Source organism: Argentina silus (assembly GCF_951799395.1).
Source record: "Argentina silus genome assembly, chromosome: 13".
NCBI lineage: Eukaryota > Metazoa > Chordata > Actinopteri > Argentiniformes > Argentinidae > Argentina > Argentina silus.
This window is the reverse complement of record NC_139667.1, coordinates 14,023,904-14,041,603: the sequence shown is the minus strand read 5'-3', so window position 1 is coordinate 14,041,603 and position 17,700 is coordinate 14,023,904. Positions and strand designations below refer to the sequence as shown.

Here is a 17,700-nt window from a genome sequence, read left to right as displayed (position 1 = left end):
CAATCAAGAGTCTTTATTATATTCCTGCTCCAGTCAAATTGGAGCCATCCTATGTTCTGCTCTAATGGATAGTTATCCAATCTTCCCGACGTTCTGATTGAGATTATCCTGATGATGTTCATAACAGAAGCGAGAAAAAAAAATCTCTCATTTTCAACCTTGGAACATCATAAGGCCGTCTATTAAAGCTGGACTCATTTACTCCCTGTCGCTTAGGGGGCTCGTGTGATTACGGTTACCTTGGTGACGTTAGGCACAGCTTCGGCACATAGAGACGGTGTCACGGGAGCGGCTAACGGAGAGCAGGGTGAGTACAGCCGAGGGGAAAATTGAATGCCATTACTGTTCATATTTACTCATTAAAAAGCGCGTCACTTTGAGGGAGGCTTGCAGAAGTCCTAATTTTTCAAATCAACCGCCGCTCATACCGTTTATTATGACCCTGTCACTCACGCACGATTTCGAAAAGGACATTAAAAGTTAGTCAGAAAGGAGTAGGCCTGTGTTTTGTTGTGTTGTGTTATTTGTTTTGAAGTTGTTTCCTGTTGCTTTTTATTTATAGACACCAATTACTGTGTTAGCTGTGTTTTGCTTGTAATAGAAATGACAAAGTGTAAGACGTGATGCTGGTATAACAAAGACAATATTTTGGGAAATTATATTGTGAGTCATTGCAACATCAGAGTAGCGAGTTTACCAAATACCAACTAACTACTAAAGACACTGTACACGTACAATACGGGATCTCATTGTAGTTTTGTGGGATACTGATGCAAGTATCCTTTGAATACTTGTGTTGATGGCTCATTGACTCAGACCTGATAACTCAGCTGATATAACCCACGACCAGGGGAGTGGGTGGACAGACAGATAGACAGGCAGACAGACAGGCAGGCAGGCAGGCAGACAGATAGACAGACCAACAGACCGACAGAAACACACACACACACATACACACACACACACACACACACACACACACACACACACACACACACACACATACACACACACACACACACACGCACACACACACATACACACACACACACACACTCACACACACACACACACACACACACACACACACAGATAAACAAACAGTCATATTGCTCCACAGAAAGCTAAGATAAGAGTAGCGATTACCTCCTCCCTTCTGCCATGACATCTGTCTTACAAGAACCAAGACTCCATGACTACAGTGTGTCATCACAGCTTCCATGGTTCCACTGATGCATGTTCTGTGTGCTCTTAGAATGGTCAGATAAACTCAACTAAACGGTAGCTGAGACAAGTAACAACATGCTTTAGGGAGGAAGCAGCATCCACAGAGCAGCAGAGCCTGTGGCAGCATTGTGTTGCATGATGTGGCATGACGATGTGGACTAGGATTAGTCCACTAGTGTTACATGGTACTACTGTGCAGAGAAAGGTCTGTAAACCCTGTGCTTCCCCACTGCCAAACCTGTAATCTGCACTAATCTGCACCACATTGCCCAAGAACATGCAGAGTCTCAACAGATCCCCATGCATGCATTCAATCCCTGCGGCATAAGCAAGCAAACACACAAACACACACACACACACACACGGCCAAGCTGGCTGGTCAGTCTGCCACCCCAGTTTAACACACAACCAGTGACGTTGTTGGTTTACTACACTTGTCTGCTGTTGGGGGCAAACAACGGAAACGTTTCCTGGTCGACAACTTCCGCCCCTGGCCTCGTAGCATGGCGTCGGGTGCGGTGGGAGACAAGGTTGTGCTCAGTGATGCCAACTCTATAATCTCAGGCACAGAGGGGCTCCTCTCTTCAGCGGGCAGGGAGAGAGAAAAGGAGAGGGAGAGAGAGAGAGAGCGAGAGAGAGAGAGAAGAGAGGTGACCCAGTATAACTTCATCTAAGATGGCCCTCTCTGTCTCTCTCTCTCTCTCTCTCTCTCTCTCTCTCTCTCTCTCTCTCCTCTAGTCAGAGCAGACATGTTTAAACACCACAGCCCAGTATAGCTCCAGCACAGCAGTAGAGCAGGGCGATCAGCCTGGAAATTCTTTGTGAGCCTCTTAAGTTCTCTGTTGCCCAAACAGCTAGTAGGACCATAACAAACACACACATATGAACATAAACAGGCTAGGTGTGAAATCACTGCCATGTAGCCGCACTGGAAACGCCCTGCTAACAACACACATCTACTCTCAATGGACTGACAGGCAAATTGCTTCATGACTTTTCCTGATTCTTCTGTTTCACGCCCAACTAAGACAATAGCACAGCTCAGGATACAGACAACAACGGGACGGTTGTGTTTGTGGGCTAAATAACTTTCCCATGATGCCGTGTGGCAGGGTGCACTCCACCCGCCCCCCCGACCCCCACCCCACCCCTCCCCACCCCCCCACCCTCCCATCCCACCCCACAGCCCCCCCGCCCCCCCGGTCCCCGGCCCGGGACCCCCACATTCCCCAGCGCTAGCCCAGCTAACTCCCTGACATCTTCATGAACCATGCACTTGAAATGTTGCGCCGTAATTGGTGTTGATCCTAGCATGTGTGCAGACTGCACTACAAATTAGGATGGAAAAGGTTATCATAATATTTAGCTAGCCCAATTTGTAGTCTTGAACTTCACTCTGTGGGGGCATTCAGAGGCAAAAAATGTTTTTAAAAGTTAAAGTTTTGACAGAGGGGACTGGGATGTTGATGGAATATTAAAGAAGGTAACACACTCCAACAATCATTTGAAGTCAATGCTGTGATGTTGACCTGGATGGAGGAATGGAGGAGGGAGCAATCTAGCGTCAGAACCAAGGGCTTCAGAGGGTGTGAAACCGAGCAAGGTTCAGCTACAAAAATGTGGGATAGTACTTGCCCCTCCCCAACCCCGCTTAACAGACCTGGCACTAATGACATGAAGAATTTGATCTGTTTATTGAAAATCTCATGAAGTTTTAAACTAAAGCTCTTTGAAATTGATCACACTTTCTTGGATAAAACAAAACTATTTGCCAGTCAGTTCCCGAGCTGGGGGTCATAAGTTGCACAACTAGTGCTTATTAATTTTAAGGTCTGTTGCAACGGTAATTTCATCAAGGTGCTGCCGTTGAATAATTGGAATGAATGGAATGTTTAATTGATGTAATATATTTTGATTGAGAATGTGGACGTGGAGTGTCTGATGTTTAAGGTTATTAATTCAATTTGTCTGCATGTCAAGTTCTTTACAATGAGCTACTCCGGTTCGCATGTCTAAAATATCCGTCTTTAACATCACCTAGCGACCTCTAGCGCTATATTCATTTGACAGGTTCCTCTTTAATGAAAATATACTTCTCTTTCATTTTCCTCCGGAGAATAATAATATTCAATATATATTTACATATGATTATGAATAATTCTAATTATTATGTGCTAAATAGTTTTTGGCTTTCAATTAAAGTGTCAATTAGTAGGCCTGCATTGTTCGTAAATAAATTTTTAATGTTGGCGAGTTTATGATGTTGACATGTACACGGGATCATAAATCATAATGGCATAAAACACATATTTTTTCAAAACATAGGCTATTTAAACTGTCTAATCATGTGCATTTTAATAGCCTAAATTACCTATATAACCTACATATGCAATGTTTAAGGGCCACAAAGTATTTGCAATCCTATACGCGTTTACCCATTTACTGCATGCCAAGGGAGTGTTGATACAAAATCATGGACATTGAAAAGAGCAAACTTTCAAAGAGCAAAATGTTCGCCGTAAAAAGTATTGCATTTTAAAGTTGTCTGTTTGTTTCAGAGGGATTAGGCCAACCAGAAAACAAAGGGTGGGAAATGAAAACGCGAAAAATAGTTGGTGTTATGTGGCACTGTTTGTGTTTAAGGCCTATTTATAAAAGTTACGGTTGAAAAGCTGTGTCCTCTCGTCGCTCGCTGACCGGTTGAACAGTGTTTGTTGTAAAGAATGTGTTTGTAGTAGTAGTCTGACCAAGGGCAGCGTTCAGCTGCAGGTGTACATTCTTCAGACAGGGACCCGTCATCCACTCAACACCCGGCTATTTCTCCCTGGTAATGGATTCAGTCTGTTCCCATGCTCCTTGTGTGAGCCGCTATATTCCCGCTCTCGTAGGAAACACTGATCCATACGTCTATGGTGTTGTTGTGTGCAATAAACACCAACCGGCAATAATGGCCGCCATTCTATATTCAAAGTTGAGAACTTCTTTTCAAATGATCCTTTGGGAGCGACATGGAAAGGAAAACAGTATGTGACACAAAATCAATACGAGAGGAGGGACAGAAAGGGCCGTCAGTAAACGGTGGGAGCAGGAGAGACCACATGCAGAAAATGAAATGTGTCTTTTGCTTAGTAGGCCTATGCTCTCCAAATCGACAGGACACAATCTATACATATAGGGGGAGTTTTATTTAATGAACACTAATGCTATGGAAAGATGCCACGTTTGAAATTAAAACAATTATATGGGTAGGCCTACGGTTATAATGTATAGGCTTTTCCACACGCAGCGTCTGTTTCGTTGTTTTCTGTGGGTAAACATGGAATAGGGTGGAATAAACTATTTGTCTGTTTTCTTTATTGTTGTCTAACAGAAGTACTAAATAATTTAGATGTGGGAAACTGTTATATATGTTTTCCTGTTGGTGAAATTATTCGTGCCAACAGTGACAGGATGAATAAACGAGTTTCTAAGGCAACAACCCCATCATATCTCCTTTTTTTCTTCTTCTTCTGTGAGACAGACAGAGCATATGGTTTTTCATCGATAGAACTGTGATATCTAATTAGCATAACCAACCCCGTAAAACTCCTACAACCGCTGGCGTCGCTGACAGCTCTCTCTGCTATTTTGAATACAATACAACAAACCTTAACAGCGAGAACATTCAAGTAGGCTATGCATATTAATTAACTGTTGATTTTCGTTGAATTTGAATTGCCGTAAGGTTAGATAAACGCCTATGTATTCGAGATGGCGATGCCAATGTCAGAGACTTGTTCCATATAATCTATTTGGCATTTCAGAAAGCTTCGAAATGTCTAAATTGAATATATATATATAATATATTTATATATTTACTTATAATATACTTTATTATATACTTAACATATATAACACACACACACACACATATATATATATATATATATATATATATATATATATATATATATATATATATATATATATATATATATATATATATGTGTGTGTGTGTGTGTGTTATATATGTTAAGTATATAATAAAGTATATTATAAGGTATAATATATTGAGCTTTTATACAGTTTATTTTAAATTATAAATTATATTCTATATAGGCATATCCTACAGATTTTGCTGTGTTGATATGAGGAGCAGGCGCTGTGATTGCTAGCTTTATAAAAGTGTAAACATTTTATTTCTGTCCTTAGCAAAAAAACAAACTGTGTCATTACGTTATTGTTGATTCATTAGAATTACCATGGACAAATATGTGCATGTAAATTACGTCTGTTAATGATTTACTTTAATTAATAATAGCCTAATAATTCTAATAATCAGAGTCATAATAATTCAAAAATAACAAACACAACAGTGCACTAATAATAATAATAATAATAATAATAATGACATTATTGTTATTATTATTATTATTATTAATAATAATAATAATAATAATAATAATAATTGTATTTATGTATATATGTTTGATCTATTATCAATCATTATTGTAAGCTATTCCACAATAATTATTCTATTACCGTTCCAATTAAATTATTGTTTCGGGTGTGTATCTTGTATGTGTATCAATGAGTACAAAGCACAGTAACAGGACTTTTATTGATCTTCCCCGTGAACGGCAAAAGTAATTTCGTTACATTTTAGGCCTATGCTGTATGAGAGAAATCATGTTTCCCAAACGCACTAATAATAATAATTGAAAATCCTTATAACTTTATAACATTTCAGATAATACAAACATTGATTGATGTCTTGCACAGGAGCACAGATTAAGGCTAGGCCTATAACGTTCTGTTGGTTGTTGGTTTGTTTATAATGCACACATGCAATGATCAGTTAATGTTTTCAACAATAAAGCACATCCTATCTTAAAGTAGGGGCTAAGCCTTCCTATTGCCTGATCCTCTTTCAAAACATAGAAATGCATGTTTTCCATTTGACCAATCTAAATCTTTAGGATTGCAAGGTGTGAAGGCTCGTCCATTGTTTTGACAGGTGCGCTGGAACTACGGAGGCCGATTGCATCTATCTGCATCAGAAGGCCTAAATATGAGACAAAGCAAACTGAGCGGGCGTGGGTCAAATTCCACAAAATAAAAGGCCGTGTAGTCCACAAGCTTGAGGTGTGAACAATGAACATGGTCATCTTATATTGGTACTGTAGTTAGTTTTATATTTCTGTGTGTCTCACTTGAATGATCTTGAATTGAAACACACATCTCCAGGTCTTTTTTATGTTTTGGGAAATCACATTTTTATAAGAAAATCAGTGAATCAGTCAGTGGCCAGGTAATTATTTTCTTTTCCATGTTGTTTAGCCATGGGGTGAGTGTGTGGTTAGTGTTAGCATACAGGCCTATTTGTTTTCATTTACCAGTATTTTCTAAATGTGAGTGAGTGAGTGTGTGTGTGTGTGTGTGTGTGTGTGTGTGTGTGTGTGTGTGTGTGTGTGTGTGTGTGTGTGTGTGTGTGTGTGTGTGTGTGTGTGTGTTTTCATGTGGCCCTTGGTATCCAAATAATCAGAGGTAGGTGTTTGCACCCTGTTCCATAGGCTAAACACGGGAAACAACTTGTATTGAGCGCCATCTTCTGGCGGATTGGTAACTGCTGTAGACTCCGCCATGCGTACAGCCTACAATTTGTGAATGAGCCAGAGTAGAATAAGCCTAGGTATCTGCATTTGTGTCTCGTACGTTTCAAAACAAATATTCGATTCCCTATGAACACCGAAACATCCTTCAACAAGACTAGAATTAAACTGCAATCAATCTACCTAATATTTTCCTCTGAAAAGTCTACCATCCGATGTTGATTGTTACCTAAATCAATCTTAAAAATCTAATCCTATCGCGGTATGCTCTGACTAATAGGATTTGGCTTGCTTTTTGGGGGTCTATGGTTGGTGTTATCTCATATTGTTTGTCTTGTATTTATAATATATATTGTATATTGTTCTTGTTTTAATGCACTTTGAGACAATTGTCTTTGTAAAAAGCCCTGTACAAATAAGATCTGAGGCATAGTTAACTGACTCAAATCCCTCAAAAAAACAAGGCAAAAAAACACATACAAATCTGCTTTGAAATATCTTTATTCAAACATAGCCAGAGAAAATAATTCCTCCTCTTTTCAGCAGGCAGTAATGCATTGATTTCAGGCTGGTTGCAGTTGCACAGAGGCAGAGCACAGACATGTAGCCACATACAATCCACCATTCAGAGCCACATCAACACACACACATACACACAAGACTATAGAAGTAGTAGTAGAGGGACAGGGTTCTCACACGGCTGAATAGTCACTGGTTGCGTCATAATAGTCTCTCTTCTACTCCTCATCTCCTCTCTTCCTTCTCAGAACGCCTCGGAGGAGAATATCTAAAGGAAGGAACCATTAATCTTCTCTTCCAATGTGTTTTGATAAGGAAGCAAGGACAGAGGAGGTTAGGAAGGAGATGAGGAAGGAGACGGGGAGGAGGAATAGAGGAAAGACAATTGGGACATGTGTCAAGAGCCAGGCACTGAGGCTGGGGCTGGGGCTGGGGCTGGGGCTGGGGATGGGGATGGGGATGGGGATGGGGATGGGGATGGGGATGGGGATGGGGCTGGGGCTGGGGCTGGGGATGGGGATGGGGATGGGGATGGGGATGGGGATGGGGCTGGGGATGGGGATGGGGATGGGGCTGGGGCTGGGGCTGGGGATGGGGATGGGGATGGGGCTGGGGCTGGGGCTGGGGATGGGGCTGGGGCTGGGGCTGGGGATGGGGCTGGGGCTGGGGCTGGGGCTGGGGCTGGGGCTGGGGCTGGGGCTGGGGCTGGGGCTGGGGATGGGGCTGGGGCTGGGGATGGGGATGGGGATGGGGCTGGGGCTGGGGCTGGGGCTGGGGCTGGGGCTGGGGCTGGGGCTGGGGCTGACTGGCTAGGACTGACTGGGGCTGGGACTGTGCCAGGTACTGGGTCTCCATCTTCCTCTGGTACAGTGGGGTAGTCCTCTCATATTCCCCTACTTCTCTTCATCACATGTATACATTTGATGTAATTCAATAGATGTTTTACTTATTTAAACCTTTATTTCTCCAGGTTAGTCTCATTGAGATCATCATCTAGTTTTCAAGAGAGACCTGGAACATACAGTATCATGATGAGGTCATCATATTATGGCAGGTACATTCACAAGGTTAATAATATATATTATATAATATCGCTTCTCTGTCTGTAAAAACACTGAGACTGATCCTGAGCCAATCCTGAGCTGTCACATTGGGTAGCGCCCAATCACAGTGAAGCATATCTCATTTTGGTTTAAAACAATCATTGAGCAGGATTGTGTGGGGGTTCTGTGGGTGTAACCTACACATGGGCCATGTTCAAAACCACACAAAACAACTAAGTGGCATAAAATGAAATATTTTGCGATGGAAAATTAAAATCAGTGTTCTAATTGGACAAATTCAAGGTGGTAACCCCTCAGTTATCAATCTTTTTCCGAAACGTTTCTCCTGTTTTGTGCCTACGACTGAACATGACCCTGAATGACACACACACATATATTTTTTAAGTATTACACATGGACTATCTTCATATGGCAGTTAAAGGCAGGGTCTGGACATCACTTTGTCAGAGGCAGCAGTCAGAGGCAGCTGGCCTCGTCCAGAAACAACCCCTAACCCCTTCATCTTAGACACTTGGATGGATCTGATAGGGTTGGATAGGTATGAGGAGGAACATTCACCATCTTGCTTACATCTATCCAATCCTTTCAGATCTACACACGTATATATCAGAGGAGGCTGGTGGATGTAGAAATCGGAGGCCGGGTTCATTGTAATGCATGGAATGGAATAAGGAAGGGTATTAAATACGTGTTTGACACCATTCCTCATTCCGTTCCATGCATTACAATGAGCCCGTCCTCCGATTTCTACATCCACCAGCCTCCCGTGGACCTATATGGGGAGTAAGGGCTATGGGTTGACTCCGGACAAAGCCAGTCAGTCAGTCAGCCTTCCCCACAGAGAGAGGAAATGGCTCATAGAAACAGAACGACACAGCTCTTAAAGGGGCAGAAACGGACACCTCTCTCGAAAGGGGAGGTGTGACCATTTACAGTCCACTGACTCCCAGGCTAAGGGCGCTCATCTCCGCCTCCTCTGACTCGGCCCCCTCGCTGACATCGGTGTGCGGGTTGACCAGGTGCTCGGGGTAGGGCAGGCCGCTCTGCTCGGCGTGGTGCTGCCAGCGACGGTCGTCACTCTCGTGGGTGATGTAGCGCTCGTGCATCTTCACCTCCAGAGCCCGCAGGTCCAGCCACATCTGGTAGTCCTGCCAGGGACACGACCACAGTTAGTCACTAGAAGGGCCTTACCTACATCGTCACTTCAGGCCACACAAGCTTGATTCATTGTTTAACGGATGTCCCGCTTCATTTATAAAAAAATAACAAAAGATTTATCAAATATTAGGAATATGGTTAATGCTTTATTTTCTTGAGGCCGGCCCAAAGCATAGGATCATATTTCCATCTAAGCTGGATATTCTTACAGTCAATACACTTTGATACTGTTTTTTTTATTGCACCTTTAATAACGTCTTACTCCTCTAGAGCTAATATCTACCTCTATATCAGTAATCAGTATGCCTTTGAGATAACTAAGGAACTCTGTAGTTAGTATCGATGAGTGCTCACTCCCTGGTCTCCCTCACCAGTAACCATAGTGAGCAGTAACTAGTAACTAGTTGGTATAGAGCCTGTCTCACCTGGAGCCAGGGGTGGCTTAGGGTCTTGTCCACGCTGTAGCGCTTCCTCATCTTGACTTGCAGTAGGTTGTTAATGAGGTCAATTGCTGCAACAACAAAGCAGGCGGTAAGGGGTCGGGGTTGGGTGGGGAGACAGACGGTGTGTGTGTGTGTGTGTGTGTGTGTGTGTGTGTGTGTGTGTGTGTGTGTGGGTGCGCCTGCCTGCGTGCGTGTGTGCGTGTGTGTGTGTGTGAGAGAGAGTGTGTGTGTGTGTGTGCGGCTGGGTGGGGAAGGAGGTGAGAGGTGAAGGCTGAAGAGGGGCTGGGGTTGGGTGGGAAAGCTGGAGGAGTTCAGGGGCAGGGGCCTCAGAAGGCCAGCCAGGGCTAATGAGCAAAGCTAACATGATGTTAAGATTACTTCTGGGGTCACAACTCTCTGAGTCTCAGCTGGGATTCACGACCTTGAGGCCCCACTTCTATAGGCCTTGGATCGCTTGCTATTATTCACATGAATAGGCTGCAACAAGAATTGGTCTCTCCCTCTCTCTTGCTCAAACACTCTCTCGCTCTTTCTTTCGCTCTCTCTTTCTCTCTCACACACACACACACGTGCATATACACACACACTCTCTTTATCCCTCACAACTCTCTCACTAATTTTCATTCTCTCTTTCTTTATCTCTCTTTATCTCTTACACACACACAGACACACATGCACGCACACACACACAAACATATCATTGCCCCCCACCTCCATCATCATCATCCATCACCACCATCCACCTTCCTGTGAGACCTTCTTCCAGGGGTTAGTATGGTACATTAATCACCACCACCATCATCATCATCATCACCATCATCACCACCATCACCATCACCATCACCACCACCACCCACCTTCCTGTGAGACCTTCTTCCAGGGGTTGGGAGGGTACATGAAGGCAGCATTCTGGATCTGGTCGTGTATGTCCTCGTCCTCGTTGAAGGGGAAGGTTCCGCTGAGGCTGACGTAGATGATGACCCCCACCGACCACATGTCCAGGGAGCGGTTGTAGCCCTTGTTCCTCAGGACCTCGGGCGCCAGGTAGGCCGGTGTGCCCACCACCGAGCGCCGGAATGATTTCTCACCGATGATGCGGGCGAAGCCAAAGTCACACAGCTTCACCTAGAGGAGACAGGGAGAAACCATCCTGTTCAAAAGATGCATTGTTCATGTTTAGAATATAATGGAAATGTGTATTTGACAGACGTGGGTTTTGGTACCATTCCTCATTCCATTCCATGCATTACAATGAGCCCTCCTCCGATTTCTACCTCCACCAGCCTCCCCTGTACTTCACAATGTAGCTATATAAAGCAGTTATGGAGCTTTTCTTGTCATCATTAACATCAACAAAGACATAAGGAACTGCGGTTTATTTATTTTTCATTAACGTATTCATTTTGATAAGGTACAGTCATGAGCTGATTAACTGTGGCCACAGTGTGATACCTTAAAATTATAACTGGATGGGAACATTGGATGGCGGCAATTCTTGGCATAATGACTTCAGTGATGTTGGCAGAAGAGATCTCTTCAACAAGAATAGCTACATACTCTAGAACCAGACCAGACTATTTGTTGTAAATAACAGAAATGTGATTAGTTATCTCCATGTGTGCTTGGCTGAGTCTAAACACTGTGTGAATCACTGTGTGTGTGTGTGTGTGTGTGTGTGTGTGTGTGTGTGTGTGTGTGTGTGTGTGTGCGCTCCAGCCCTGCAAGGCTACAGCAGCAGAGTTCAGAAGGGAGGCTATGGAGAGAAGAGGAAGGTAATTGGGAGTGTATCATTAAAATCAGGAGACATAGAACGTCGTAGAGCCACTGAGCGTAAAGTTGCTATAATCATCCACATTATCTTAGAATAGACGAAACCATGAATGTGTGTGTTTATATCTATGAAATTGATGTTTCTGTATTGGTTTGTTTTGCGTCAGATGATCTCGAGGTATTTTTACCTGAGGGAAAGAGTCTGCGGATGCCAGTAACACGTTCTCTGGTTTGAGGTCACAGTGGACAATGTTTTTGACGTGAAGATGACGAAGAGCACCTAGAATCTGAAAAATGGTTACCTAATTAGTATTGTTAGTATTCATTATTAGTACTCTGTGGTTGTCTTCAAACAACTATGCTTTTGGTTATTCACATCAAAATAATAAGCCAGTAAATACACTTGATATGTATCGTAATGTCAAATGTTAAATGATATAATAAAGTCATATGTGAAGCCAATCTCAGGAGGTAAAGCCAACATGACAAGAACAAGTGATCATCAAACAAAGGTATTGTGACATTTTCATAAAACAAAGAAAAATACAAGCATGAGCCGTGTGCGTGTGCCAGCAGTGTGTGTGTGTGTGTGTGTGTGTGTGTATATCTGCAAGCTGTGTGTTTGAATGTGTGTGTGTGTCCACAAGCTGTGTGTGTGTGTGTGTGTGTGTGTGTGTGTGTGTGTGTGTGTGTGTGCGCGCGTGTGTGTGTGTGTGTGTGTGTGCGCGAGTGGTCCCTGTCAGCTAGACTCACCTGTGTGACGAGGAACTTGGTGATGCGTTCCGGCAGCCTCCCCTTCTCACTAGACAGGATCATTTCCAACATATCGCCATGGAGCTTCTCCATGACAACAAACACGCGCTCTGGAGTCTCAAACATGCACTCCAGGTTGACCACCCCAGGGTGGTGAAGGTTCTAGAATACAGAGAGAGAGAGAGAGAGAGAGAGAAGTAGAGAGTGAGGGAGAGAAGAGAAAGATAGAGAGGGAGATAGATAGAGAGAGGGAGGGAGGGAGAGAGAGAGAAAGAGAGGGAGTGTGACAGGTGATCACACACCCACCGTGTTGTCATCATAATTACCTCATTATCAACACTCCCAATAGGAGGTCTGTGTGTGTTATTGTTGGTGTTTCTTCATGTGTGTGTTTATACCGTAGTGTGTCTCCTACCCTCTTGGAGCAGGTCACAGTGTGTGTGTGTGTGTGTGTGTGTGTGTGTGTGTGTGTGTGTGTGTGTGTGTGTGTGTGTGTGTGTGTGTGTGTGTGTGTGTGTGCAGACGGGCAGGCGGGCGTTCATGCGTGTGTTCATTCGAGTGTGTGTGTGTTTGTGTGTGTGTGTGTGTGTGTGTGTGTGTGTGTGTGTGTGTGTGTGTGTGTGTGTGTGTGTGTGTGTGTGTATGTGTGTCGGAGCCCGCTGACTATGTTTACCTGTAGTATAGCCACCTCATTGCGTAGCTGGCTCTCTTGCTTGGTGGGGAAGCGTAACTTGTCTATGATCTTAATAGCTACGTCTCTCCCTGTCTTCCTGTGCTTGCCTGAGGTACCGAGACATTACAATATGAGTCAACTGCAAGTTAATCATCTTATAATATGCTTAATAACAACAATAATAATAATAATAAAAAGGCCTTTAAAATCATGTTCTATTTTGATGAATAATAAGCGCTTTAGCCATACACGTATTATGACTCATTTTACAATATGATTCTAAGGGGGTTTCAGTGTGATGTTGTGGTACACATCCTTCACCTCCATACACAATCCCAAACTGTCCTGATCCCAGAACTTCGTCTGGGAAGATCTGGTACACAGAGCTGATATCCTGCCGGAGTAAAGATAACACAACGGGTCAGTGAGTTGGAAGGAAAGCTTCAAGTGGAGACTGTCACAAATATTTTCTTCGGGTTTGTCTACAAACCTCTTCTCCTCTCTTTCTCTCTACTGTGACAGTCTAAAACCCAGTGATCTGAGAGACTCACCCCGAGAAATATAATTATACATCCAGCGGTTACAGCGACTAATTACCACACGGGGTAACCACGGCAACGGCTTGGCTGAGTGGGTAATCAAAATAATCTCCATTTGAGGCACTTAAAGATGATCTCACCTCAGCTCAGCACCGAGAGAGAGAGATGAGAGAGAGAGAGAGGGAGGGAGAGAGAGTGAGAGAGAGAGAGAGAGAGAGGGGGTGAGAGAGAGAGAGAGAGAGAGAGAGAGAGAGAGAGAGAGAGAGAAAGAGAGCTAGGCATGGAGGACCACTGAGCAACTGGCTGTGTGGAGCTTCCTATAGAGTACCTCATCTATATATAGGCCTACATGAAAGTATTTTCTATAAAGATTATATTTGAATGATATTCTATTCTGTTCTGTTTTCTCCTATTATTTTCTTCATATTACATTCTGCATACAGAGGGTTGTTGACTGTACAGTTATTTGAATATACAGATATGAGAATGTCTACTCACCACATCTTCCTGAATCTGACAGTTGGACACAGAGATGCTGATGGAGACGTCCTCTGTGGGCGTGAGACAGGAGTGCAACTCATCAGTCAACTGGTAGAGAGTACAGCTGAACAGCAATACAACACAGAGCAGTAGGATACACTCAAGCAGGGGAGGCTGGTGGAGGTAGAAATCGGAGGACGGGCTCATCGTTATGCATGGAATGGAATGAGCAATGGTATCAAACAACATCATTCCATTCCATTCAATGCATTTACAATGAACCCGTGGGGGGGGCAGTACTGTAATAAAGGTTTGATTGATTTCTGGTCTCTACTGTTTGTTAACGTCCCTACTGCAGGCCAGGGGTACTCTGGAATACGAGAAGTCTGGAATACACAACAAATCCCAGAGTGTGTCTTTAACCCCAGGTGGTACAGTAGCAGTACGTACTGTGTCCTCCGTGCCGCGACCCATGTGACATGCCCTTGGCGATGACCGGCATGAGGGCGTGCTGGATGGCCATCTCCCACATGCGTGCCACGTCCAGCCCCACACCGCTGACCAGCACGTTGGTGTTGCCGCGACCGTGGCCGCTACCGCCCCCTTCTGGCCTCGCCAGGTTCTCCCCCACATAGTAGACCAGCGTCCCCGTGGCGATCTCGAAACAGTGAGGGTTGGCCCCTTCCGGCAGCAGGTTGAAGGTCTTGGTTGGGTCCAGGGACAGCACCTCCGACAGGGGGATTTCCTATTCGACGAGAAGTAGAATGACATGGTTGTTTTCGAGAGGTAGAGATGTAGCGAATGCTGGCTGGATGAGCAGCCCGGTCTCGCATATGTCATCTGTTCCATAGTAACATTCATGATGACCATAGCAACCAACCTCACAATAAACTATATCTTCCTCTTACCTTGTAGTATTTACTTCCAGTGTCATTCTGGAACAGAGTGATGCATTTACTGTCCAACCTCCAATAGTGTCTCTTCCTCTGTGGTTGAGAGCAGAGGGGAGGGGTTGGGAGGAGAGGGGAGGGGGGGGGGGGGGGGAAGGGAGAGGAGAGGAGGGGGGGGGGGGGGAGGGGAGGGGAGGGGAAAGATGGGGAGGGGAGGGGAGTGGTGGAAACACACAGAACAGAGAGAGCTTAGTTAGATACTGTCAGTGACTGGACCAACATATATGGCCAGGGGTGTGTTCAGTAAGGTAAAACTTAGGGGGGTGTTAAATACATCGCTGCAGATAGAAATGCACTGTATAGAGCTGACAATCTTCCCTATTCTATCATGACCGACCATCATATCTGCTCTACTCAATACAATTCTATCTGAACATTGTGCCCTCCTAAACAAGCCCCTGTTGTCTCCCATCCCTAGTCAATAGGATCAACATCCGTGCCACCCTATTCAGATGTGATCGCCCTATAGGTCAGTGCCCATGGCGGGTTGGAGCGATGCCCACTCTCTGTCCACTCTCTGTCTACATCACAATTTTACGCTTCCTGGACACTCCTGATCAAACAATCACAGGCGCTAATGAAGCATCCATTCAACATTGACTATTTCATTTACACATAGTATTATAGGTTGGCACGACATCAGTTTGGCTCACACAATAAATGCACTCTTATTAAAGGGACCCTCTGGTGAAAAAATAGAGAGAGAAACAACAGCTACTGAATCGTGTCAGCTGATCCGTTCCGTTCCTCTCAGCAAACTTCTGATTCCTGCTGCTATTATCTATGTCACTTTAAGCATGTTTAATCAGACAATAATAGGACAAAGTTGTGAATTCTGTATGCTGTCTGACCAGAGTGTCTGCTGGTGAAGTGCACCAGCTAGCCTGTACTCTGAACTCTGGTTCCCAAACTTCTTTGTCTCGTGACCCCAAATTGACCTCATTCATTTCCTGTGACTCCAACAACTTGATTGTGGGCTATGACAACACATATGAATGATGTACGAGTGTATTCTAATCGTCTAAAATATGCTCTAATTGGTTGGATTTGAACCCCAAAAAACACCGCAATATAGGCTACATATATAATATGTCTTCATACAGAATTCAATATTTGTGTCTTATTTACCAAATCAAAGAGGCTAGTTTGATTTTCTCAGAGGACCTCAATTTGAAATCAGGGGACCCGGTCCCGACCCCAAGTTTGGGAACTTCAGTGTATACTATACTATAGTATAATCTTACCAGAGTATCTTTACTGGTGTAGTGCACCAGCCATCCTTCCTTCATCACGTTGCTGCTTTTCCTCTTGGTGTGTTTGACAGACTGGACCACCCGCATCAGAGGGATGTTGTTACTGGTCGACGGACTGGGACGGGAAGAGGAAGAGGAGGAGGAAGAGGGGCAGATATCATTCAAAGTCTTGTATAGCTCCAATACACACATTCATCGCTTCTAGTTTTAAAAATAACATGGTGTTATAACAATAATGGCTGCCTTCTCCTCAAATTCTTCTCCATTGCACATGTCCTCTACCCAGTGAGAGCAGAGAAGACATGGAAGAGAAGTTGTCATACTGTAGATACATGATGCCATTTAAGATCCAGTGGGGTCCTAGTCACCTATAGCCCTGTTAGAGAAGGTACCATGGCTTGGCCTTAGTCATCCTGAGCCATAGTACCTGTGTATTGTACCAGCATGGGGTCCCCCAGGTACCTTATAGCCCTGTTGGAGTCGTCCAGGTCCTGGTCCAGGTCCAGGGGGTCTCCTATGTCCGTGTGTCCGGCCTCCAGCAGCCCCCCCTCGGGGTCAGGCCCCATGGTCTCCTCCATGTCATCCAGCATCAAACCACCTGACCTATCACCATCCTGGTCATCACACCCCTCCTCCATCACCACGTCTGACTCCGCCCCCGGGCTCAGCAGGTCTGAGGACGCACACGTGCGCGCACGCACACAGGTACACACACACGCACACACACACGTATCATTACATAAGGTGAGTGAGGGATAATGTAAATTATATTAAAATGTAAAATTGTGGTAGTCAGGGCTACTTATGCTAAAATGCACTTATTGTAAATAGCTCTGGATTAGAGCATCTGCTAAAACATCTCCGTCCTGCTGTGACTGGCGTTGCTGGGGAGCCACAAGGGTGTCCAGTGGTGTGAAACTGCCGGCACTTTACCGGGAAAATCCAAGCCATACTTATATCATTAAACCACAGAAAGACTTGCCTCCATTTCTAGATACTTCTCCAAGGCAGTTGTTTGGCACTTTGGGCGCACATCGTTTGTGACAGTTGAATTTGCAATCTGAGAGTGTGAGAGAGAAACAGAGAATGTGAGAGAGAAACAGAGAGAGTGTGAGTCGAGAAAGTGAGATAGCCGGGGGAGAGAGGGAAAGAGAGAGAGAGTGATCGATGAGAGAGAGATATGTCAGGACACACCAGTTGCTGGCAGAACAACCCGAAGCTCGGTATTTCCAAAAATACGACAGCAGAGCACAGAGAGCCAGAACTAACAGGTGAGTCAC

At 44.4% G+C, this 17,700-nt stretch overlaps 1 protein-coding gene across 2 annotated transcripts in view; it reads right to left on the bottom strand.

Moving 5' to 3' along the window:
- Nucleotides 1–9,330: 9,330 nt before the first annotated feature.
- Nucleotides 9,331–17,700, bottom strand: part of prkd1 (protein kinase D1) — a gene marked incomplete at both ends in the record, with an annotated part of 29,027 nt that continues 20,657 nt past the window's right edge. For both annotated transcript variants that reach the window (XM_083682870.1, XM_083682871.1), the window contains 13 exons: nucleotides 9,331–9,549; nucleotides 9,985–10,070; nucleotides 10,860–11,127; nucleotides 11,961–12,059; nucleotides 12,526–12,687; nucleotides 13,199–13,305; nucleotides 13,520–13,592; nucleotides 14,236–14,288; nucleotides 14,668–14,962; nucleotides 15,126–15,203; nucleotides 16,412–16,535; nucleotides 16,883–17,093; nucleotides 17,391–17,480. In XM_083682870.1, coding sequence (XP_083538996.1) covers nucleotides 9,331–9,549; nucleotides 9,985–10,070; nucleotides 10,860–11,127; nucleotides 11,961–12,059; nucleotides 12,526–12,687; nucleotides 13,199–13,305; nucleotides 13,520–13,592; nucleotides 14,236–14,288; nucleotides 14,668–14,962; nucleotides 15,126–15,203; nucleotides 16,412–16,535; nucleotides 16,883–17,093; nucleotides 17,391–17,480 — 1,865 coding nt within the window. The remainder of the gene's footprint in view (nucleotides 9,550–9,984; nucleotides 10,071–10,859; nucleotides 11,128–11,960; nucleotides 12,060–12,525; nucleotides 12,688–13,198; nucleotides 13,306–13,519; nucleotides 13,593–14,235; nucleotides 14,289–14,667; nucleotides 14,963–15,125; nucleotides 15,204–16,411; nucleotides 16,536–16,882; nucleotides 17,094–17,390; nucleotides 17,481–17,700) is intronic.